Here is a 25,982-nt window from a genome sequence, read left to right as displayed (position 1 = left end):
TCTGAGCTGAAATCTGAAGGGTGAAAATGAGCCAGCTCTCAGGAGAATTAGGCAAAGAACAGCATAGGCAGAGAGACCAGCTAGTGGAAGAATAGCAGGCAGAAAAAAGGCTTGGTGTTTTTGAGGAACATAAAGGGAGCTGTTGGACATAGCGAGCAAAGGGAATTACGATGCAGGAATAAGCTGGAGAGTCAGGCAGCCGCCACAGCGAGGCTGTGTTGGAGAGTTGGATTTTATTAAAACTGAAAGGCTTCAGTAGGGAGAGGGCATGGTGTATTTTATGCTTTAAAAACATCTCTCTGGCAGTTGTGAGGTGAACAGACTCAAGTGGAAGCTGGGTGACCACGTGGAAGGCCATTAGAGTAAATGGAACAAGGAGAGAAGGGCGGTGGCAGGGAAGATGGCCGGGAATGGACTGCAGTGGAGCCGGAACTGGCAGGAAGCTGATGGCTTAAATGTGAAGGTGAGGCAAAGGGAGGAATAAAGCAGGACTCCTAAGTTTTGAGTCAAGCCACTAGATGGATGATGTTTCCATTAACCGAGACAGGGAAGACAGAGGGTTGGAAGGTGGTGCTGGGGGAAGGGAGCAGATGGCATAAATGAGCAGAGGCCCTGGTGATGACTGTGGCAAGCAGAGGCAGTCGAGGCAGTTACGAGCGAGGACTCTGGAACCAGACTGCTGGGCTTGAGTGTGGTGTGCAGGTGGGCACCTCTCAGCACCTCGGTGTTCTTATTGGTAAAAGGGAGAACAGTAGTACCTACCTCATAGGATTGATTTGAAGGTTAAATTAGTTGATGGATATAAGCTCTTAAAACAGCGTGTAACATGTAGTATACTTATATAAGTGTTACTTGAGATTTTTTTTTTATTGCTATAAGAGAAGTGTTTGTTATTCAACTCAGGTGGTTGCTGCCATGGAGGGTTAGCTGGTTTTTCAAGAAATACAAATTTATGTGTGAAATTCCTTTGCTTTAAGTATTCTCAAACATCCTGTAAGCCAAATAAAACATGTTTGTGATTGCCAAGTTAGGCTAATTAGCCCCGTTGTGTGGTATTTTTCTACAGTAACATTCAGCTCCTTGGGTGTGAGCATGGAGAAGGCAGATAGTTGGGGTTAACTGAGAGTGAGGGCTTGCTAGTTGAATAGAAGAGGGAGAGTGGCCCAAGACTCAGGGTTTCCAAGGGCAGGAGGTAATGACAGGCCATGGCAACTAAGTGGCCAAGGAAGTGACTCAACCCGGTGTGGGGACAAAGTGTGATCAGGTCCATGGGTTGGAAGTCTTAGTGAAGACAAAGAATTATTGAAGTGGGGTTTTTACCTTAAGTGAGATGGGAGGATAGAAGATTGTGATCAGAAAGTGTGATATTTGAGTTTTCATGTTTGGAGTCGGTATCATTAGCAACGGTGCCAAGAGACAGCAGTGAACATGGGGGAGAGTGGTTAGCATGGGTGGAAGAAAAGGTGGCTGGAGTGACCGGCTTGGGTTGTCTGGTCAACCATGTGGATGCAAAGTTCCATAAGTGTTTATAGGAATGGCGATGCAGAGGAAGACACTGAGCTACGAGTCAAAACATTAGTGAAAAGGTTTGAACCAGTGACAGCACTGAGGAGATATAGCAGGAGCTAATGACATGCTCTTCAAAGGATGTAGATTTTGATCAAGAATGGAGGGGAAAAAAAATTATTTTAAAGTTACAGTGGGGAAGCCTGGGGGGGTAAGAAAAATATCTAATGTTAAGATGGGGACAATATGTAATTTAATGTAAAAAAATATCTTGACATTGGAATGGAGAAGAGATTTAATGTTAAAAAAAAACAAACCTTTGTATTAACTTAGTAACATCTCCATGATGAGAAGTACTATATTAAATATAAACCCATTATGTTGTATAAAAAAAAAAAAGACCATTTCTTGACATGCTTTACTGACAGCTTCTTTCATCAGGCTGTGGGGTGGACTCTGGTCTTCTGTGGAATTCTGTTAGTTTCTTTTTCCTCAGTACGATTTGCACTCCCAAGGGAGTCTGTTCCTGAGGTCCATTTCTTAAGAGTATGCTCCACTCAAAACTGCAAATGTTTTTCTTGAACAAGGCTTCTGTCGTTCCCTGTATGCTTTTATATATCAGGATGTCTGGGATAGAGGATCAAGAGTAGAATCTTTCATATCTGTTCTTCTAAATAGAGCCTAGACAGAGCCCTGAGCAACCTCTTTCTTTTGAGCCCAGCGTTAGACTCGCTACGTGCTCTGTACTTAAAGGTCCTTTGACAGCAGAAGACATTCTTATCTCTCTACTGTGGTGTAGAGGTTGTAACCATTCACTGAACTGAAAGGGATGATAGAAGAATAGCAATTGAGGGGGAAAAACAAAACAAACCTTAGGTCAGAAAGCAATGCCTGGAATGAGAAAATGAATTTTTAAAAAATTTAACTTGAGTGAATGGACTTGATAAATAAATCAAGGAGTGTCTTCCCTTCACTAGACACTGTGCTCTGTGAGGGCAGACTATTATTTCTTTCCATTGTGTCCCCATCACTTAGCGTAGTGCCTGCCATGTGAATCTTCAGGGAATTTTGTTGGATGAGTAGGTGAAAGTTTAGGATAAATGTAATAAGCGTTTTGTCTCCCTCCCCCCAACAGAAAAACAGCTGCTCTAGAAGTGAAATTACAGTGACATTCATGAAAAGGGTCTGGCCTCGGGGAGTTTTGCCAACCTTGTCTCCCGTCCCCCCTCTCTCTTACCCTAAGCAGAGTTACAGCATGATGGGAGAGTATTTGCCCTCTTAAGCACTCTTGCTTACATGGTGTTCTTTGCCTGCATTTCCCTTCTGATTTATCGGCAAGTTTTTCTCCTCCATCAGGGACCAGGTCAGACACTGTCTGTGGAGCCTTTCCTAGCGCCCCCAGTTGAAAGTCAGCTGTATCCTCGCTTACAGCATCCGTCATATTTTACTTCATAAACAAGGGCTGAGCTTGATCATCATCTCTCTCTACATTGTCTCAGGGTCTTGAATATAGTATTCAATAAATTTTGAATTAAGTCTGCTTGGGATGTTAACAATAGTATAAGCTGTTGCATGGCCATTTGTAATTTAAGCATACATGGTGCACCAGTGAAGGGGAGAACTATTTTCTCCTTTATTTTATGCCCTCACCTATTTTATTAATTAATGTATCTTTGAGTCTTTCAACATTTTAGGGGGAAAATGTTATTTAAAACACTTTCTCAAGCCACCCTTTGAGTCTGGCTCTTAGGAAAATAACTGCCTCTCTCCATGTGTTCCAGTGGCCTTCAAATGCAGCTGGAACCTTGGGAGGGTTACAGCTTCCTGCAAGAGCCTAAAATACTGAACTGCTATTGAAGACGGCCCCCACCTGCACCCCTGTGCGTAAATAGAAGCAGACCCTGATTTGGTGCTGGAATAACATGAAGTTGAAGGCAGACTGGGTGGCCTGGCTGTCGGAGCCAGGATTCCCATTTACATTAAGAGCTGGTTCTGGACCATTTTGAATTATTGACTCATTCAGCTCTGCAGAAGGGCCAGAGTAAAAAAATATGCATCTGGTCTCTCAAGGTTAAGTATGCAGGTTGGAAATCAACCTGTATCACTTTGAAAATTGTCACGGAAACAAGCAAGCGTAGAAAGATCTCAGTGAATAAAAAAGGCCATTATGTAGTGAGACGTAATCCCCTACAATCTTTTCTTAAAGTAAAGGTTTCAGTGTGGAGCCTAGCGTACGGGGGCACATAAAATCCCAGTAGTTGCCACTTTCCCACTCCATGCCAAGCTCTGTTCCTTCTCACCTCTGCCTGTTCACAGCCAGGTGCCAGTGTGGGCTTTCAGTTTTTGATGGAACCCTGTGTTGCAGACATCAGTAGAAATCATGTTTCATGCATTAAATGAGTAGTTCTCCTAGGCCTAAATTTTTTTCTAGATTGTGCTGTTTAATTAATTCAAAAACGTTTTATTGGAGAATAACATAGGTATGGAAAGCTTCTAGGTAGATAACTAGTTAAATTTTCACAGCTTTTATTTTTTTTTATTTTAAAGGGTGTATTGAGAATTAATCCAAAGAAGTTTCATGAAGCCTTCATTCCTTCCCCGGTAAGTTCAATAACTTTATAATAAACTCAATGTCACATTTAATTTTTTAGATGTGCTCTGAAAGTGAAATCATATATTCTAACTAAAAAGCAGAGTAGTAAAACAAAATCGAGGATGGGCAAGGATTTGTTTCAAATTTAAATAAGCAAAATTTGCCTTTGGCTAACAACCCCTTCTGTCAGTCTTACACTCTCACTGCAAGTGGAGGGGATGGTATTTGTTACTAGTTGTTACTAGGGCTGTGGCGAGCAGCTGAGCCCACACAGACACCCACCAGTTCTTGGAGCTGGATGCCCTTGGTTTATAGCTGAAAGGGATTTATGGGTTTTTCCACTGATTTAAGTTAATCTTTCCCAAACAAATATGCTATCTACTTTCGATCTACTGCATGAGCTAATCTGCAAATTTGTCCAAAAAAAAAAAAACATGTAATGCTTTTTTCTTTTGGTCAGAGTTTCTCACTTTCTCACTTTTCTGCAGGTGATAGGACTTGGTACAGGGCTCTTCACCGCTGGGTCTTTATATCCTTTCTTCCATGCATGTCATTTTACCAGGCTCTCTGTTGTTCAGGGAAGTTCACTCTGACATAGAGTTAGCCGGAGGTCTCTGGATAAGGCTCGATTGTGCAAAGCTAGGAGAGCAATGTTCTCAAATTCCTGACGTGACTTTTCCAGGCTGCTGTAAATAGGATAGCTGTAGAATTAGAGGTGTTTTAACAGTAGAAGAGAGTATAGGAATAAACTTGAGCTTATTTATTTATTTATCTGTTTGTTTATTTATTTATTTAATAGATTTTATTTATTTATTTGACAGAGAGACAGCGAGAGAGGGAACACAAGCAGGGGGAGTGGGAGAGGGAGAAGCAGTTCTCCCTGCGGAGCAGGGAGCCCGATGCGGGGCCTGATCCCAGGACCCTGAGATCATGACCTGAGCTGAAGGCAGATGCTTTTTTTTTTTTTTTAAAGATTTTATTCATTTGACAGAGAGGGGCACAGAGAGAGAGAGAGAGCACAAGCAAGAGGAGCTGGAGAGGGAGAAGCAGGCTTCCTGCCGAGCAGGGAGCCCGATGCGGGGCTCGATCCTAGGACCCCGGGACCACGACCCGAGCCAAAGGCAGACGCTTAACCGATTGAGCCACCCGGGCGCCCCAATAAACTTGAGCTTATTGATGCGGAAATGGAATACGTATATATATTTCAGTTAACATATTTCATGATGTTAAAGGGCAAGTTTAGTGAGAATACAAGTTCAGTCATGTGCTTCCCAGGTTGTAGTGGTGTTCCAGTAACCTTAAGGCCTATTCTCAAGCTCAGTTTAGTTCTTTTTTTCCCCCTTGCCCTACAGAAGTCAAGGATTCACATTTGTATCTCAAGTTGCATCTTACCCAGTGAATTAGGTAAAAAGTATCACTGACGTGTCACCTTGTTCTCTCTGAATCCTGTTCTGCTCCATTGACGGACCATGCTATATATTCTGACCCTGGTACTTTGTGCAACTGAGGGTCAGCTTTGAGGCAGTGACTTAGCTGCAGGAGCAGGTTCATCATTCTGTGGAAGCACAGTTTACATGGTGTTCGATTCCTGACTTTGCTCATAAGGCAAAAATCACATTCAGTGATGGTAAAAATTACCCATGAAAATCTCTTAGGAATATGCCACATTAGAGACAGATCATCTCTCCGGAAGTCCAGCATAACTAGCATTTTCTCTACTTTAGAAAGAATAACTGTTTCTTCATTGGCATACCAGTTGAGGGAGCTCAATTATAATAGAGACCCGGTGTATGAAAAACATGGGTTTTTAAGCATGAAAATAATAGCCAGTGGAGTAAGGAGCTCATCCTGAGAGACACTTGGGAGCTGAGCACATTACAAGCCTCCCATCTCCTGTGTCCACTGAAGTTTGCTGTCATTGACTGGAATGTTAAGGGAACTAATAGAGCATTTTGAAAATTTGACTGCTTGCTTGTTTTCTTCCCTGAGTACAGCGTATGGAATTTCCCTAAGTTGGATCCCTGGTAGGCTGGTTTCTGACAAGTGTGGGGCCTAGGACAAGAGTACAAATGGAGGCACACATACTTTGTATTAAATATTTAGAAGTTATAGGGGCGCCTGGGTAGCTCAGTCGTTAAGCGTCTGCCTTCGGCTCAGGTCGTGATCCCAGGGTCCTGGGATCCAGCCCCGCATCGGGCTCCCTGCTCCGCAGGAAGCCTGCTTCTCCCTCCCACTCCCCCTGCTTGTGTTCCCTCTCTGGCTGTCTCTCTCTGTCAAATAAATAAATAAAATCTTTAAAAAAATATTTAGAAGTTATAAATCAAACTAACAAACTGTTAGGTAAAATACATTCATGACAAATAAAATATATTTCTTGTTAAATATACCTCTGTGTACCTGGGTTCAAATGTAGACTCCTTGGAGCTCCATCCTCAAGTGTGGCCGCATGGAGAGGGTCTGCCTCTGGCCTGCCCCTCTTCCCTTGTCAGTCCTGGCTCCCTGTCCCCTCTTTGCTGTCTCCACCATGCCCCCCACCCCCCATCCAGTGAGGGCCCTTGCATGTACCTATGTGAGCATCTTACCCCACATGTCCAAGTTCTGTCCACATGCCTTAGAAATAGCCCTTTAGCCACCTGTCAAGTCCAGTGCGTGCCACCAGTGACTGTGGTCTGCCTTCGGGCAGACAGACCTGGGGAAGATGCCTGTGTATGGCTTGGGGCTGATTACTCCAGGGATGCACATCCATTTGGCCCCGAGAACTCTTTACCTATGGGGAGGAGTGTGACTGGAGAAGGGCCAGAGCAAAGGTCCTCTAGGCCTAGTTAGGTTCCTATAAGTTAAATTCATCTGATTTATAGGTGCAAATGATGTGTTGTCACAGTTTAATTCGGCTTGTTAAAGGAAGTTAAGAAGCAAAAGTTACCAATGTTTCAAAAGCCCAAGTTGTTCTCCTACTTGAAATTATATTCCTGGCATGTCCTATTAAGAATCTTTTAGACAGTTGTGATGTTAGGATTGGCTTATTTTTATGCCCCTTATTCTCCTATTTGGCCACTAATGGAGTAGTAATATTGTCTCAGAGGGAGAAAAAAATGCTAAAGAATTCACCTCTAAGTAACTTAAGACCTGACTGTAAAAGCTCTATCAAGGCCCAGTTGTAAATTTTGGTTGTAGATACTGGAACAATCCTACATTCTAGTTTTGCGGGGTTTTTGGTGAGTTTCAGTGTTTAGAGGCATTCTAGAAAGCCTTGAGGAAGGAGATAGTAGAAGCAGTAAGTTATGTGTAGATGAATTCCACAACCACCACTGGTCTGGATTTATGAGTATACGTAGCTAATGTCCATGTCAAGTGTGAACTGGTATGAACTGGAAAAATGCTCACTGGTGGACTAGGAGTAGAATATCAGAACCAGGGCCTGAATGTTACCTGTCCCCTGCTTTAGCGGGAAGCGTAAAAACAGGAATTGTTAGAAAAGAAGATGTAGCCTTTGCTCTGACAATAAGAAATTGAAAAGATTACTTATTTTTAAAACTAGCGATGGGTTAGATTGTCTAATGTTCCTTACAATTTTAAAATTCTGAATTATAATTTAAAATTATAAAGTTTTTGGAGAGACAGAAATAGGCTAGATATGATTATTTAGGTTCTTACTGACTCTAAAAACAGTTGTGAATTTATACAATGTCATTTGCTATGTTAAAATACTATTTACGTCAGTTGGCTAAGAACAGTGAATTCATCATCACTTTGTTATTAAAAAAGTACTTTGTTTTGGGGAATGCTGACTTACGTTCATTATAATTTCAGCTGATAGAAAGTTGATTTTCATTTTCTTTTGACAAAGCCAAAATACATGGGAGAAGTCACTTATATATGTCCCTGCTGGTCTCCTGAGGTTCTCAGTAAAAGTAAGATAGAGTAAAACCATGTGACTTTCAAGCAAACCAAGATAAATTGATATTATTGAGATGCCTTTTTCTCCTGTTTGGGGATAGGATAGCAGAGGAGAAATGGACTGGCTATAGAAACTTGGCTTTTTACAAAAAGTACAGGCTCCGTTCTGAATTACGATGGTGCGAGAGGTTTTATAACTTTTTTGTGCATCTTGTCATGGGAGGTACCCTTTGAACATCTGTGGAATTTATTTTGTCCAAAGGGAGCTATTCCATTGATAGAGAATGCTCTTGGGTTGTCCTCCCTGCTTGAAAGCCTCCTAAGTATTTAGTTAGATTACCCCCAGGTCCCATTATATTTCCTCCAGGGTGGTTCATTATCCATTTTCCTTTTTTATCTATTCTTTCTGGCGGGTAGAGCTAGTCTTTGACATTCAAATAAAGAGCTGAACTCTTTGGCCTTTAAAAGTAGTTAAATGGGATGACTCGAACTTTTAATATTGAGTTGTTCCCACGTTTATGGTCTTTAAAATAAGAGATTCTGCAATAGGTACGGGCTTCTGAATGAAACCAGTAAGAGCTGAGCAGTGACGCAATACCTGGAGATTTGTGTATTGTCTGAGGTTCAACTTGGCCCTGCCCTTCTTGATTTCTTCGGATGGGAATGTGACAATAGCAGTATCTTACCATCTTAAAATCTGAGCTGTCTGGGGGTGGTGTACCTGCTTCTGAGAGAGATATTTCATTCCATGTGTTTTGACCAGTGATCATGGGTTGGGATGACTTCCAAACAGCTCTCTTCATTCTGGGGAAGTTGGAGGGACTCTATTGCTACATAAATTGCAGAAGGCAGCGACTGATGACCATGTGCCACCCTGCAGTTGTTCACGTTCAGTTTAGTGGTTGCCTCTTCCTTATTTCTCCGAGAAGCTCAACATGAGGTCAACTGCAGTGATTCTGTCTTTGTGGCTAACACGGTAGTGGTACCTCAGGGACTAGGGTGGGTCAGGTTTGGCAGCATGTGCCGGCCACAGCTGTCAGCCCATGGTTAGGTTGGAAATTGAACAGAAAAACTGTTCTAAAAGATCTCTCATGGTTTGTAATTGGAAACGATAAAAAATGCTGAGTGTCTAATGTCCCATTTTTGGTGCTGGCAGGGCAGATTTGGTGAATTTGGAATGCTAATTTTTAACTGAATTGTTACAGTAATCACCTTTAATCTGTTGAGTGTTAAGTCTTATCTATACCAAGTGTCTCTACCTAGAAAATTTTGAGTGGTGGTTTTCTAAGCCTGTTTGCTATTACTTCTTTTACGAAAAATGAACGCTTTCCATGTGTACTTGAGAAGAATGTGTATTCTGTTGCTTTGAGATGGAATGGTCTGGATATATCTGTGAAGTCCATCTGGTCCAGTGTGTCATTCAAAGCCCTTATTTCCTTGCTGATCTTCTGCTTCGATGATCTGTCCATTGCAGTGAAGGGGGTGTTAAAGTCCTCTACTATTTTTGTGTTATTATCAATGTGTTTCTTTGATTTTGTTATTAATTGGCTTATATAATTGGCTGCTCCCATGTTAGGGGCATAAAAATGTACAATTATTAGATCTTCTTGTTGGATAGACCCTTTAATTATGATATAGTGTCCTTTCTCATCTCTTATTACAATCTTTGGTTTAAAATCTAATTTGTCTGATATAAGGATTGCCACCCCAGCTTTCTTTTGATGTCCTTTAGCATGATAAATGGTTTTCCACCCCATCACTTTAAATCTGGAGGCGTCTTTGGATCTAAAATGAGTCTCTTGCAGACAGCATATTGATGGATCTGGCTTTTTTTTATCCAATCTAATTTAGCCCATTTACATTCAGGGTAACTATTGAAAGATATGAATTTAGTACCTTTGTATTGCCTGTAAGGTGACTGTTACTGTATATTGTCTCTGTTCCTTTCTGGTCTGTGTTACTACTTTTGGGCTCTCTCTTTGCTTAGAGGACCCCTTTTGATGTTTCTTGTAGGACTGGTTTGGTGTTTGCAAATTCTTTTAGTTTCTGTTTGTCCTGGAAGATTTTTATCACTCCTTATATTTTGAATGACACCCTAGCTGGATAAAGTATTGTTGGCTGCATATTTTTCTCGTTTAGCACCCTGAATACATCATGCCAGTCCTTTCTGGCCTGCCAGGTCTCCATGGATAGGTCTGCTGCCAGTCTAATGTTTCTACCCTTGTAGGTTACAGACCTCTTGTCCCGAGCTGCTTTCAGAATCTTCTCTTTGTCTCTGAGATTTGTAAGTTTCACTATTATATATTGGGGCATTCACCTATTTTTATTGATTTTGAGGGGGCTTCTCTTTGCCTCTTGGATTTTGATGCCTATTTCCTCCCCCAGATTAGGGAAGTTCTCTGCTGTAATTTGCTTCAATATACCTTCTAGCCCTCTCTCTCTTTCCTCTTCTTCTGCGACCCCAATTATTCTCATATTGTTGTGCTTTATGGTATCACTTATCTCTTGAATTCTCCCCTCATGATCCAGTAGTTGTTTCTCTCTCTTTTTCTCAGCTTCCTTATTCTTCATCATTTGGTCTTCTATATCACTAGTTCTCTCTTCTGCCTCATTTATCCTAGCAGTTAGAGCCTCCATTTTTGATTGCATCTCATTAATACCTTTTTTATTTTGACTTGATTAGATTTTCGTTCTTTTATTTCTCCAGAAAGGGATTCTCTAGTGTCTTCTATGCTTTTTTCAAGCCCAGTTAGTATTTGTATAATCGTTATTCTGAACTCTAGTTCCAACATGGTTTTTCCTGTCTTGTCATTCTGTCCAGAGGAGCATAGATGAATAAGAGAACAAAATACTAAAATGGAAACAATGACCCCAGAGAAGTATACACTAAACAAATCAGAAGAGACCCGAAACTGAAAAAAAAATTAAAAAAAAGAGCATATAATCAGACAGGTGGAAAAAACAGAGCAATACACAGGATCCTGTGTGCATTTTGGTCTGTTTGTTAGAAAACTAGATCCCAAAATTTTAAAGAAAGAAAAACTTATATATGTACAAAAATAAAATTAAATACAATGAAAGGATAGAATGTAATTGTAAAAATGAAATTAAAAGACCAAAAAAAAAAAAAGGAATATAAACAGACAGGTGAACAGAACAGAGCAATACACTATATCCTGAGTGTATTTTGGTTGGTTTGTTAGAAGAAACTACATCTCAAAATTGTAAAGAAAGAAAAACTTATATACATACAAAAATAAATAAATACAGTGAAAGGATAGAATGTAACTATAAAGATGAAAATTAAAGACTTTAACAAAAAAACAACAAAAAAAAAAGGTGAAGAGAACAGAGCCATACACTAGATTCTGGGTGTATTTTGGTCTGTTTGTTAGAAGAAACTGTACCCCAAAGTTGTAAAGAAAGAAAAACTTACATATATACAAAAATAAATAAAAGGATAGAATATAAATATAAAAATGAAAATTAAAAAAGATTTTAACAAAGGAGTTGATAAAATAAGAAATTCATTGAAAAAGGAAAGAGAGGGTACCTGGGTGGCTCAGTTGGTGGGGTGTCTGCCTTTGGTTCAGGTCATGATCCCAGGGCCCTGGGATTGAGTCCTGCATTGGGCTCCCTGCTCAGCGGGGAGCCTGTTTCTCCCTCTCCCTCTGCCTGCCACTCCCCCTGCTTGTGCTCTCTCTCTGTCAAATAAATAAATAAAATCTTAAAAAAAAAAAGGAAAAGAAAAAGAAAAAAGTTAAAATTGAAAGAGTAAAGAATCATGGGGGAAAAAAACATAAATTCTATATACTTTTTTCCTCTAGCATTGGAGTCTTGCGGTTCTCCGTGATTGGTAAACTTGGTCTTAGCCTGTCTTCTTGCTGATCTTCTGGGTGAGGGGCCTGTTGTGCTGTTTCTCAAGTGTCTTTGCCCAGGGCAGAATTGCACCGCCCTTACCAGGGGGCCAGGTTAAGTAATCTGGAATGAAAATGGCAGCCTGCCGATCTCCGGCCCTTGGGCCCTACTCCTCAGGGTGCCCGCAGGGAAAAGAAGTCAGTCACTCCCTGGTCTCTTTCGGTACTCCATGCTTACCCAGCCTGGGACTGAGCGTTTCTATCTCAGGCACACGACCCCTTTTAGAGTCTCCAAACCCTGCAGACTCCTGCAGCTCACAAACATGCCACTCCTCCTGGGGAAGTCTTCTGGTGATTCTGCTGCTTGCTGGGAGGGGTCGCCCAACTGTGTGGTTTGCGGTTTACGGCAACCCGGAGCTGAGAGCCCACTCCTGGGCTCACTGATTACAGCCGGCTTCCCCACTCCGATGCCTGGGAACTGCCACATTCAGGCACTGCCGATCTTTCTGTGACCCCAAGGATCCTGAGACCACACTGTCCCTAACGTGGGTTATTTGTAAGCATGTGATTGAGGACAAAGGTGTCCATGCCTTGTGTTCACAGTAGGGAGTTCACCCTGCTTCTCAGTCAGAGAGTGAAGGAGTGTGAGAATGCTTCATGAATCTCATGTCCCTTTCCTTTTCTTCTTTGCCTTCTATCTAGGTCTCCATAAAAGCAACCGCAGTTTGCTTTCTCTGTCATTTTCTCAGTGGGAGGATTATGATTTTGCTGGTTTCTTCTTTAGAGAACTCAGATCCTGGAGCTGGTTGTTGCTCCTGTCCTAAGTTGGTTTTCTTAGGGAATTATATTTGTTGTTCTTCTGTTTTCTTGCAAACCTTCTATGTTTCACCCTTCTCTGATACTTAAAAAAAATTAGCATAGAAAGGGTATCATCATGCTTTATTTTATTTAAAACAAGAAAGGATAACTTCTTTCTCATTTCAGTTATGAAAGCATGTAGTCTCAGTTTTTTACTTTATGTATTTTTGTTTGTTTTTGGTCTGCCTGTGGGAGATCTTCTCTTATGTTTTTGAAATTTCTTTAACATTCTGTTAACCTGCTTTTGTGTGTTCATCCCCATTTCTGTTTAGTCCCAGAGAAACTGATTTCCCTCTTAGTGTTCTTGTTAAGTCAGTGGACAGATTGTAGAGTCTACAGTTTTTAAACCAAGGAAGTAATTTTTGGTTCCAGGTCTTGGTAAGCTGATTATGTTCTCTCTTCAACCTAGGATGGTGATCGAGACATTTTTATCGATGGGGTTGTTGCTCGTAATAGAGCCTTGAATGGGGATCTGGTGGTCGTGAAGCTGCTTCCAGAGGAGCAATGGAAGGTGAGTTAAATTTTCCTTTTCTAATAATACACTACTCAGGACCTTTTTATTCTATGGTGCAGCTGTGAAACATCATAAATTGGAGTAGTCACGGACTCCTAAGGTCCTATAGTTGCCTCAGAAGCCAGCCATGCAGTGCTTTGAACTTAGAAGCATCTGGTGGGCAGACATTTAATGATTTGAGTTGTTCTCCTTGCTCCCTCCCTGTGATCTGTCTTCCCTGTCATATGCCTTGCATTGATTTCTGGTAATTTTTAGTATAGAAGAAAAGCTTGCAGGGCACATTGAAACTTCTGATATGTGTTATTTTCCCACATTTAATGGTGGGAGAACTGGAAAGACAAAGCCATGGGCATGGTGGCAGTCTTTACACGTTCTTGCTGCCTCTACGGGAAAACCCAAGCAACACATACCCAGTTCTGTAGGTTCCAGTTTGGTGATTCGGCTTTCCTTGGCAGACAAAAATAGACTCTGTCTTTTAATAAAACAGGGATCTGGTGGCAGAAGAAAATGTTTTTAACGTGAGAATATCCTGGGTTTTAGTCTCTGTATATGTCAATTGAAAAGAAAAATGTGTTTTTTGATGATTGTTTTAAATAAAACCAATTTGTTTTAAGTAAATGATTCATAGTAGCAGTTTCTTTGAATTGTCTTGTAGACCTGGCAACTTGTGTGTCTAAGTCTGGGTTTTTCTTCATAGCATTTCTTCATATCTTTTATTTTATTTGGCTCAACTCACTGGTATTGAGGAATATGGTGTCCTCTTCAGTGAGAGGTACTGTAGGGATTAATAGAGTGGGGTTTTAGGCTAGGCTCCTTGGGTTTGAATTCCATTTCTGCCACTCATCTATATAACCTTGGGTGAATTATATAACCTTTCTGTGCCTCAAAGCCCTCATCTGTAAAATGGGAATAATCATAGTACCTACTTCATAGGTTTGTCATGAAGATTAAATGAGAATTCATGTAAAAATCCTAGAATGGTGCCTGACCCATGGTAGCAGTTCAAGCAATGTCAGTTTTTATTATTAGCTTTTACAGAAATGGAAGACATACTACTTTATCTCAAAGCTTTGTCAAGATGTAAATTTGTTTTTATCTGATAGGGTTAGAGTGAGTCAGAATGGGCATTTCTAGGGTGTAGGTATGTTAATGATCAAGAGACATAGCTCTTGCCTTCCTGGAGCTTTCAGTCTGATGGGGAGTGCACGTAGGAAGAGACAGATACTAACACACAGATGTAAGGATAATTATGATTAGTGCCGTGAAGTTAAGTGCAGAGTGTTTTATAAGAGTCAGTCATCCTAGCCCCATCCCCCAGCCCAGCCCCAGTTGCTGCCAGCTGTGATTCTATCCTCCCTTGATTCCCCAGGAGCACAGCTAAGGGTTGGTTCCAGGTCCTAGGAACATAGATTGATTTGGGCCACTTCCTCTTTTCTGGAAAGCATCATCTAGCGCAGTGTTGATGAGATCTGAGAAGGTAAGAGGAGTGCATTCAGGCCTGGTCAAACTAAAGGAATTATCCCTAGAGGTCATTTGAGGGAGTAAAGAGGCATAATTAGATGACCCAGAGAAGGAACAAGAAAGATGGTGGTTTCCTTTAACTTAAGGAGTGAGAATGGGTAGAATAGAAAGAAATAGAAGAGTAATTAGCAAATTGGGTGAGTCTAGAGCTGACCAGAGCAGGTGTAAGGTGTTGACTGGCTGAAGAATAATAGGAATGGAGAGCATATAGTAGAGCACCTGTTGAGCTCTGCAGAGATGGGTGAGGTTGATTCAGAAAGAGCAAGGCCAGGGCGCTTGGGTGGTTCAGTCGGTTAAGTGTCTGTCTCCGGCTCAGGTCATGAACTCGGGGTCCTGGGATCAAGCCCTGCGTTGCATGCTCAGCAGAGAATCTGCTTCTCCCTCTGCCCCCGCTCTTGCACACTCTCTCAAATGGATAGATAAACTCTGTGGGGAAAAAAAAAAGAGCAAGGCCAAGTTGCCTGACATCCTTCCTACCTTAGCTGTGGCCAGGGATGGCTAAAAAAACAAACATACGAATAAATAAATCAGTTGCATTATTTTCCTGGTTCTTCACCCCATTTGTATTTAAGACCAGCAAGCATAGCCTTTCCCGGTACTGTCAGATGCACTCTTGCTTTGGACAGGAAGCCTAAGAAGATGCGAGTAGGTTGGAGGTGAGGGTGTTTATTGTTATCAAAAGTTGTAGAAGGACAGCTTAGGACTTCGGCATTCTTATTTCTGCCTTGGTGCCTTTGCTTCTAGACAAAAGCCTATACCTCCTTTGAGACTGAACACAGCAAAGTTGTGTTTTTTCCCAAGAGGCCTGCATTTGTGATTTTGTAATTCCTAGGTCAGTGGAGCTAGTTAAGCAGATAAGAATTTACTGAAATTCTTACAGCGTTCCCACAGTCAGTATACTCAGGCTGTATTGACACAGCTTGTTGTTTTTCTATTTTACAGTTAATATCTAAAGGCAGAAGAGATTAAGGGCCAGATGGGAGTTTTAAGCCAGGGAGTGACATGGTCTTATTTAGACAAAAATTACTCTGGCTGCTATTTGGAGAATGGAATTAGTGGGGGCAATGTGTGTTGGCATGGCCAGTTAGGAGACGTAGACTGAGTCATGACGGTAAAGATGGAGAGAAGTAGGGATGTATTTTGAAAGTAGAGCTTATGGGACTTGAAGATGGATTTGAGGGGTAGGATGAGTGGAAGGGGGGAATCAAGGATTAAGATTCTGGTTTAAGCCAAGTGGGTGAGTATGATGTCATTAATTAAAAAGAGGAATAGTAGGGAAGAGCATGTTTGGGTGCAAAAATTGTGAGTTCTGCTTGGCCATGTTAAGTTTTAATTTCTTTTCCAACATGTTAATAGAGATGTTGAGAATATATGGAGGCCTAGATGGTTCATTACTCATAAATTCTACTAAACATTTAAGGAAGAAATAATCCCGAGTCTACACAAATGCTTTCAGAAAATGCAAGAGGAGGAAATCTTTTTCAACTCATCCTATGAAGGCAGCATTGCCCTAATACCAAAACTAGGAAAAGACATTATAAGAGAAGAAAGCTACAGACCAGTACTCCCCACAAACATAGTTGAAAAGTCCTCAACAAAACATTAGCAAATAGAATCCAGCAACATATTATATTACAAGGGTAATACAACAGGAGCAAATGGGGTTTATCTCAGGCATGCAAAGTTGGTTTAATATTTGAAAAGCCATTTGATGTAATTCACCGTATTAATAGACTAAACACCATATTTCAGTCAGTGCCATCATTTTAATAGATGCAGAAAATACAATTGACAAAAGTCCACAACCATTCATAATAAAAACTCACAGCAAACTAGAAATAAAAGATTACTTCCTCAATCTGGCAAAGAATATCTCTAGAGATGTTACCATTCTTAGTAAGGTGAAAGACTGAATGCTTTTCCTCCACCATTGGGAATGAGGTAAGAATGTCTCTTCTCATCCCCTTTATTCAACACTGTACTGGATATTCGAGCCAGCACAATAAAGCAAAAGAAAAAAAAAGCATTCAGATTGGAAAGGAAGAAGTAAAACTCTCTTTATTCTCAGATCATATGATTTTCTACCTATAAAATCCTAAGGAATCTACAAAAAGCTGCTAGAACTAATAAGTGAGATTAGCAAGGTTGGAGGACAGAAGTTTGATATGAAAAAATCAATTGTACTCCTATATATTAGCAATGAAAAATTGGAAATTAAAAAAATTTATTCAAGTATCTTTTTAATAGGATCAAAAGTATGATATACTGAGGGAAAAATTTGACCAAATTTTGACCACTTACAAGACATGTACACTAAAACTGTAATCATCACTGGGAAAAATTACATAAGACTTCAGTAAACGGTGAGAAATACCATGCTCATGAATTAAAAGACTCAGTATTGTTAAGATGCCAGTTCTATTCAGATTGATCTATAGATTAAGCACAATCCCAAAGATAATTGTAGCAGGCTTCTTTATAGAAATCAACAGACTGATTTTAAGATTTATATGGTTGTGCAAAGGGCCCAGGATAGCCCAAACAGAGAAGAACAAAACTGGAGGTTGCATGTTGCCTGATTTCAAGACTTACTATAAAGCTCTGGTAATCAGGACTGTGTGGTAATATCAAGATAGACATATAGATCAATGGAACAGAGTAGAGAGTCCTGAAATAGACCCATACATATATGATTAATTGATTTTCTACAAAGGTGCCAAGGTAATTCAGTGGGGAAAGGATCTCTTTTCAACAAATGTGCTATTACAGTTGTATAGCCTTATGAAAAATAATGAACTTTGACCCTTACCTTGTGCTATATGAAGAAATTAACTTGAAATGGATTGTAGATATAAATGTTTGTGTAAAAGTATGAACTTTCTATAAGGGGAAAATTATAGCGATCTTAGATTTGACAAATATTTCTTAAATATGAAACATAAAAGAAAAAAATCAATAAATTTGACTTGCTCAGAATTGTAAAACTTTTGCTCTTCAGTAAACACTGTTACAACAAGGCAAGCTACAGACTAGGAGAAAATATTTGCAAAACATTTATCTGACCGAAGACTTTTATCTAGACTGTGAAGAACTCTTTTATTTATTTATTTATTTTTAAAGATTTTATTTATTCATTTGACAGAGAGAAACACAGCGAGAGAGGGAACACAAGCAGAGAGAGTAGGAGAGGGAGAAGCAGGCTCCCCGCTGAGCAGGGAGCCTGATGCGGGGCTCGATCCCAGGACCCTGGGATCATGACCTGAGCCGAAGGCAGACACTTAACGACTGAGCCACCCAGGCGCCCCTAAAGAACTCTTTTAAGTCAGTAACAGACAACTGTTTAAAAACTGTACTAAAGATTTGAAGAGATACTTTACTAAATAAGATATTTGGATAGCAAATAACCATAGGAAAAGATGCTTGACATAATCAGTCATTAAGAAAATACAAATTAAAAGCACAAGATAGAACTATAAAACTGCTGGAATGGCAAACATTAAAAAGATTGACCAAAACCAGTGTTGAGAAGGATGTGGAGCATCTGGAGCCCTCATACACTGCTGGTGGGAATATAAAATGGTATAGTCACTTTGGAACACAGTTTGGCAGTTACTTAAAAAGTTAAGCGTGGGCGCCTGGGTGGCTCAGTTGGTTAAGCGACTGCCTTCGGCTCAGGTCATGATCCTGGAGTCCCGGGATTGAGTCCCACATCGGGCTCCCTGCTCAGCAGGGAGTCTGCTTCTCCCTCTGACCCTCTTCCCTCTCGTGCCCACTATCTCTCATTCTCTCTCTCTTAAATAAATAAAATCTTAAAAAAAAAAAAAAAAAAGTTAAGCGTATACCTTACCATGATGCAGCCATTCCATTCCTGGATATTTACCTTAGGGAAATGAAGGCATTTGTTTGCATAAAGATTTGTATATGCATTCATAGCCACTTTTTTTTTTTTAATAGCCCCAAACTGGAAATAGCCCATATGTCCATCAGCATGAAGAACCAATTTTGCTATACCTATTCAATGAATACAACTCAGCAGTTAAAAAAGAAAAATCAATGGACTGTTGATACATGCAACAACATGGATGAATCTCAGAATAAACTATGATGGATGAGAGAAGCTAAGCAAAAAAGAATATACTCTGTATAAATCCATTTATATAAAACTCTAGAAAATGCAAACTGATTTGTATGGACAAAAGGCAGATCATTGGTTGCCTGGGGCAGGAGTAGGAGAGATGGATTATTACCAAGGGGCCCCAAGGCAGCTTTGAGGGTGATGGGCGTGTTCATTATCTTGATGTGGAATAGTTTCATAATTGTGTATGTAAGTCAAGACCAATCAGTTTGTGCATTTTAATGTATTTAAATGATTGAAAATTAAGTAACAAACAAAACAAGATGTTTGAACAAATGAACCTGCAACTCCAAGGAGAGATTGAAGCTAGAGATGTAAATTTGGAAGTCACCAGCATATGTGTGGTGTTAAAGTTGTGCTAGTGGATGAGATCATCTAGAGAGTGTAGCTGAAGGAAAAAAGGCTGAGTATTGAGTTCTTGGGTGAGCCAGCATTTAGAGGTCAGCTGAGGAGACCATGGAGAGACCCGTGCCTCTGCATCAGGGGATATGAACCATGGTGGTTGAATTTCACCTGTGTCTAAAGCAGAAATCAATGAAATTGAAAACAGAAAAGAAAATGTTGGTTCTAGGATAAAGTCAATAAATCAATAAACAACTGACAAAAATTTAAAAAGGCACAAGTCACCAGTATCAGGAATGAGATAGGGGATGTCACATATTGCAAACATTAAAAAGGTAACTTTTGTAGAACAAAACAAAAATTTCAGCTGTGCCCGGTTTAGAGAAAAAGCTGTTGCATTCTGAGGGTGTAGAGGGGCAGAGGTCCAGTGAAATGGGTGTCAGCAAACTCAGGCTTTCATAATCCATGTGATCTGCTCAAATCTAGGAAGGCATTTTTTGATCTACTGGATCCTGACCCCTCTCTTTATTGATAACATCCTCTTGAGCGGGGATTGGTACGGGTACAGAGAGAGGCTTAGATCGGCAAGGAGGACCCTTTGAGTTGCTGGTAGTAGATGAAGGGAAATGAAGCCCTCTTGAGCTTTCAGAAGATTTGGAATGAAGAGGATGGCCCAGGGTTCCTTGCTTATTCTTTTTCTGTGGAGCTCCTAAGGGTTTTCACAGTGGCTGCCTGACAGTTGCTCTTCATATTAGCAACCCCACTAGGTATGTCTCTTAGGCCTCATTAGTTAGAGTAAGTATTTACAGCTTCCCGTTCTGAAGCGGGGAGCCTTGTTGGCTGTAGCCCACCTGTGACAGTTGTTGGTGACAGGGTCAAACTAGAGAGAAGAGAATATTCAGACTGTCCTCGAGCATCCCTGACATGTAGAATATAAACATCTCAAAGCATACTGGCCAATTGTATTACAGGTTTGTTAGTACAAAAGCATATTGTTATCAGAGGAATCTGTAGTCAATGGTGTGAGCAAATGTGAATTAATTGGATTATTCATCTTTGCTTCTTTATGCTTGTTGTGCTCACCCCTCTTGGGTATGTAAACTACAGGGCCTTTGGGGTTTTAGAAAAAACAACAATTCTTTTAGCTGTAGTAGTAAATAGTCAATTTCTTTCACAGCATGTTTTTTTGGCAAAATAGATAGCTGTTAAAGAATCAAGCTGTGAGGCAGTCATAAACAATAATTTGCTCTTATATAACAATTTTAATTTTAGAATTCTTCCACATTTGTAGTATATGTATGTAATTTTTATTATAGACATCTAATGAAGGATAGTTGAGGGGCAAAAGATAGTTTCTTCACTTTGCCAATTGGGACATTAAGTGACTTGTTTGAGAGCTGGAGTTTTTGGCAGGACCAGGGAGTGGAATCCAGATCTCATGACTTTTAGCTTACGGCTCTTGTGGGTTGTTTTTTTTTCCCGTGTGTGTGTGTGTGTGTGTGTGTGCGTGTGCGTGTGTGCGCGCGTGCGTGCGCATTTTTCTAGGGTGGGGGTCTGTGGTTTTCCTCAGGTTTTCAAAGAGGGGGAGACATGTCCTCCAAATGGTTAGGAGCTGTTTCATGGATCCTGATGATTCTCCCTAGAACTGTGCTGTACCTAGTGGCTTCTCATCCTCCTGCCACCCTGTTCTGTGCTCGAAGCTGGAGGTACTGTCTGGAAGAGGTCACAGGCTTTGCCGTTAAGGAGCTCGTTGGCTGGCTGGGATGGGGGTGGGAACAGTTGTAGTATGGTTTGCAAAATAGCAAGAGAAATATGTGTTGTTATGGGAACACCACACTGTGAGAGAGAACTGGGGAAAGTTTCATAGAGGAGGTTGCGTTTGCAGTGAGGTTTGAAGGATGGGAATGGAGAAGAGAGGTTTGGTTTTGTTTTAGGATGAGAATGCCTTGGGTTGAGAACAATTTGGCAAGAGAGGATTATGAACATTTCTACTTCCAGGGAGGAGTATATGGGGTAAGGCTGTCCCTGCTGTGCCATTGGTTGAGGGCTGCGACCTCTCTCGCAGCTCTCCCGGACACTGGTAAAGAAAAGCAGTTCTCAAGCTCCTGCCCTCCAGGGAGACCAACAGCCTTGGCCCCTTTTGCAGAAGCCCATAGGTACTGCTCTTCTCTGTAAATGCTCCTCCCTTTGCGATTTATCTGGTCTTTGCCCTGCCTCTTGCATTCTCTTTCCTTTTCCTTTTCTTTCCTTTGTCCCATCAAGTTCATCCATAATCATTAAACAACCTTGTCCTTCATCTTTTTTTATTAACTATAATGAGTTTATCCTATTACTTTCCTTCTTTTATTTTTTTTTAAGATTTTATTTATTTGACAGAGAGAGACACAGTGAAGAGGGGGAACACAAGCAGGGGCAGGGGGAGAGGGAGAAGCAGGCTTCCCGCTGAGCAGGGAGCCCGATGTGGGGCTCGATCCCAGGACCCTGGGATCATGACCTGAGCCGAAGGCAGACGCTTGACGACTGAGCCACCCAGGTGCCCTACTTTCCTTCTTTTAATACTCCAGTATAGTACATCACAAATAAGCATATATAAACCCTGTGGATGCTGGACAATTGCTAACTTTTTAGTGCTTACTGTATACCAGGAACTGTATTTAGTGACCCACACCATGTAGTCTGCTGTTGTCTCTATCCCAATTTTGTAAATGAGAAACCCAAGTCTTAGCTTATGCATTTTACTTATTTAGGGAATATATAACTAGGGAATGGCAGAGTTGGGATTCAGAGTCACATCTTCTTATTTCATGATCTCATTGCTATTTGTTATTTCAGAGATCTAAAGAAGAGAGTTATTAGATCTATAGATAAATATTGTCAAGTATCATAAAAATGAGCATAAATCCAGGAAATTGTAATATATGCCTTAGCATTAGGTAGTATCTTGAGTTGTCGTCATGGGTAAAAAGGATGATTGTATCAATTGAAATGACCAAAGGCCTAGTATTAATTCTTAGAAAATAGACAATTTAAGAAAAATTAATTGGAATTCTGGTGGTTTCATCTTAAGACTAGACAAGTATGATAGCTTCTCAGGGCATTATGAAGGCAGGTGTTGGGAATATGTTGTAATCTTACCAGACATCTGGTAACTCTAGATGGTGCATCAGATACTGAAAGAGCTGACCCAAATATAAAGTTAAATCAAGAGCTACAGCCTGCCGAACAAGGGGTTACAGACCCAACTGTCATCCTGATCCGGCAGTAGGTCACAAATTCGTGGGGCGTGTGGCACAGGTATTCAGAAGGCAAGTAGGCAGTTGTCATATAAGAGGTGGGTCCTTCTGGGGCTTTGGGACAGGGGTCTGATTTCAGAGATATGGGACTCTCTTAGTATAAACAGACTGGTAGAGGCAGCCACTGGGCTGGGAGTCAGGGATAACATTTGATTGCCGGGCTGGGAGAATGGGCTAGAGCAGTACTGGGAGCAAGAACCAAAGCAGAAGACCAACCCTGAGAGCCAGAATTCTGGGCCTCTTTTTGGTTGTACCAAGGGAGATTTGGGAGCCCAGAATTAAGCTGTGGTATCTTGGATCTAGGAGGTGGGTTACAAGCTAAGGCCTCCTACAGGAGGAGCCAGAGCTGTTTTTTTTTTTAAAATTTTTTAATTGTTATGTTAATCACCATACATTACATCATTAGTTATTGATGTAGTGTTCCATGATTCATTGTTTGTGCATAACACCCAGTGCTCCACGCAGAATGTGCCCTCTTTAATACCCATCACCAGACTAACCCATCCCCCCACCTTCCTCCCCTCTAGAACCCTCAGTTTGTTTTTCACAGTCCATCGTCTCTCATGGTTCGTCTCCCCCTCCGATTTACTCCCCTTCATTCTTCCCCTCCTGCTATCTTCTTCTTTTTCTTTTTTCTTAACATATGTTGCATTATTTGTTTCAGAAGTACAGATCTGTGATTCAGCAGTCTTGCACAATTCACAGCGCTCACCATAGCACATATCCTACCCAATGTCTATCACCCAGCCACCCTGTCCCTCCCACCCCCCACCACTCCAGCAACACTCCGTTTGTTTCCTGAGATTAAGAATTCCTCATCTCAGTGAGGTCATATGATACATGTCTTTCTCTGATTGACTTATTTCACTCAGCATAACACCCTCCAGTTCCATCCACGTCATTGCAAATGGCAGCCAAACTGTGGAAAGAGCCAAGATGTCCATCGACAGATGAATGGATAAAGAAGATGTGGTATATCTACACAATGGAATATTATGGAGCCAGAGCTGTTTAAATATTGCCTACCTTGCTTGATTGGGAACTAGGGTGAGCAGCTTAGTTGATGTAGCCATAGTGAGTGACCCAGAGAAAATCAGTAGAGGAGGAGGACAAGAGCATATTAAAATGAGACTCAATCAGGGGCACCTGTGTAGCTTCGTCCTTGAGCATCTGCCTTCGGCTCAAGTCAGGATCCCAGGGTCCTGGGATCAAACCCCACATCAGGCTCCCTGCTCCTCGGGAAGCCTGCTTCTCCCTGTCCCTCTCCCACTGCTTGTGTTCCCTCTCTTGCTGTGTCTCTCTCTCTCTGTCAAATAAAGAAATAAAATTTAAAAAAAATTATAAATAAATAAATAAAATGAGACTCAATTAGACTGTTCCACAGTGTGAAACAGAATCTGACTAGCTGAAGAGTCAGGGGTGGATTTCAAGTGAAATTCCTACTTGTTGAAAATTAGCTTCTATATGTTTTTTGTCTGAATACTTAAAACTATGGTAAGAAAGGCTGGAGTTGATTTGATATATTGATACCTGCTGGAAACCTATACTGCTATTCATTCATCCCCCAGGTATTTGTTGAGCACTTCCATCAGAATGAGAAGATACAGTCGGAATAAATCAATTAAGCACTTTGTTAGTGAAGTCTAATTTCCTTTTGGGACAGGATTATTTCACTTAATTTACAACAGAGCGAGGTCTATACATGAATTAAGGAGGGTGGAGAAGTGGGGATAATTATTCTGTATTTCCTAACATCTATTATGCAGTCACTAAGAAAACTTATTTTTATGCAAACTTATACTTCAGCAGAAGAATAATAGAAGTATGGATGGGTATTTTAGAAGAGATTGGCACAGAAATAACGAGTTTGAAAGGATAAAGGAAGTGTTGATAGGAGTTACTACTCTTGTTCTAAATTAAACAAACAACAAAAAAATCAAAGTGCACATTTAATCCCCAATTTTGAGTGGCTGTTCCAAACTTTCTTATGGTCACATGAAATTGGTCTCATACAGTAAATTGTTTCCTTTGACAACTAGCTTTTCCTTCAAGTGATTGTTTTAAAGTTTTGTCTTCCAAGTTCTTCTTTAAATATGCACCCATCATACTAGATTATATTTAATCCGATCTCTTATATAACCACTATCATTTTGGATTGTTCTCAATTCCAGTGGAATTAGGATTTCTTAGAACTGTTTAGTTTCTTGGCCTGTATGGCAAGCCCGAAAAAGACTTGGAAGGTACTTAATGATGGAAGGCAAGGTCTTTGGAGCCTCCACCCACAGCAATATGGTAGGTAAGGTATATCTACTACCATGATCAGATTTTCCCCAAATTGTTATATACACAAGCCTATTTTTAACAATCAGCCTTTCTTCTTCATTATTGCCAGCTCTGGGATCAAATATTTCAGGTTCTTGCCTGCTCTAAACATGCCTTCAGATCTCCATAATTCAAATTGAAATGTCTGAAATAAGGAATGTATCATTTAAGGATAGAGTAGCTTATTTGTCCTGGGAAACTCCCAATTAATATTTCAGGATTATTTGCTAGAAAACTAATTCAGTCCTCTGTAACTCCATGGAGATGGTTTCGTGAAATTCACATTCATTGTACAGAATAAATTAATGTAGACAAAGTACCTACAGCACTGCTGCACATTGTAAGTGCTTAAGAAATGTCAGATATTACTATTATTCATCCCTTAGTTTAGCTAAGAGCACGTAATAACTCAAATTTACTACTCCCAGCTCTTGAATTTACCACTGATAACATTTATTTACAGTAGACATAAAATGTTGATGTAAAATGTTGGTGTGTCACTATGCGTTCCTTTGAAGTATCTAAATTGCCGGAAAGTTGTATGGTAGCTAAGGCTATACTGTGGAACAACACTGTATATTTTTTACTTATGCTCTTTGCCCATCAAGATCGCCTAGGACCTCACTTTGTATTATCTTCACCCCAGAGCCCAGGCTGAATGCAATAGCTGCCATCAGGAGTGTTCCCCTTTTCTGTGGCAGAAGGAAACAGAGCCCCGGACATTTAAAATGTCTTTGCCCAGAAATGGCTCCAGCAGTTCTACTTAAAACTCATTGGCCATAATGATTCACCTGGCCCTCCTCAACTACAAGAGGGCCGAGAAGTGTCATCCTACCAAGTGTCTGCAAGTAGGGATAGCAGGCTATATCTGGTGAACTGCCCTAATGATCATCCCACTTCATTAATTAGATTGATCATACACTGCATTCTTGACTAGCCTTCTGACAAGTATATGCCACTGGTCATTAGGGACATCAGGCTGCAGCTTCTGTATCATTTACTTCAAATTTATCCCCACTAATGAAAAAAGAATTCAGAAATACCTGGAAGATCCAGATAGTCTTTAAGATCACCTTCAGTTATATAATTCTTGCTTGAAACTACAATATGCGATGCAAAGTAAATTTGTTGATCTTTGAATTAA

General features: G+C 40.6%; 1 protein-coding gene across 11 annotated transcripts in view; it reads left to right on the top strand.

Annotated features, from left to right (window-relative positions):
* The window catches only part of DIS3L2 (DIS3 like 3'-5' exoribonuclease 2), a 355,216-nt gene that overhangs the window by 59,145 nt on the left and 270,089 nt on the right, over positions 1–25,982 (top strand). For all 11 annotated transcript variants that reach the window (XM_088021501.1, XM_028105173.2, XM_028105172.2 and 8 more), the window contains 2 exons: positions 4,054–4,107; positions 13,121–13,222. In XM_088021501.1, coding sequence (XP_087877627.1) covers positions 4,054–4,107; positions 13,121–13,222 — 156 coding nt within the window. The remainder of the gene's footprint in view (positions 1–4,053; positions 4,108–13,120; positions 13,223–25,982) is intronic.

Source organism: Eumetopias jubatus, unplaced genomic scaffold (genome assembly GCF_037043125.1).
Source record: "Eumetopias jubatus isolate StellerSeaLion01/CBP00866 unplaced genomic scaffold, mEumJub1_p1.0 scaffold_3, whole genome shotgun sequence".
Lineage (NCBI taxonomy): Eukaryota > Metazoa > Chordata > Mammalia > Carnivora > Otariidae > Eumetopias > Eumetopias jubatus.
Note: the sequence above shows the minus strand (reverse complement) of the source record. Positions and strands in the feature narration are given on the sequence as shown.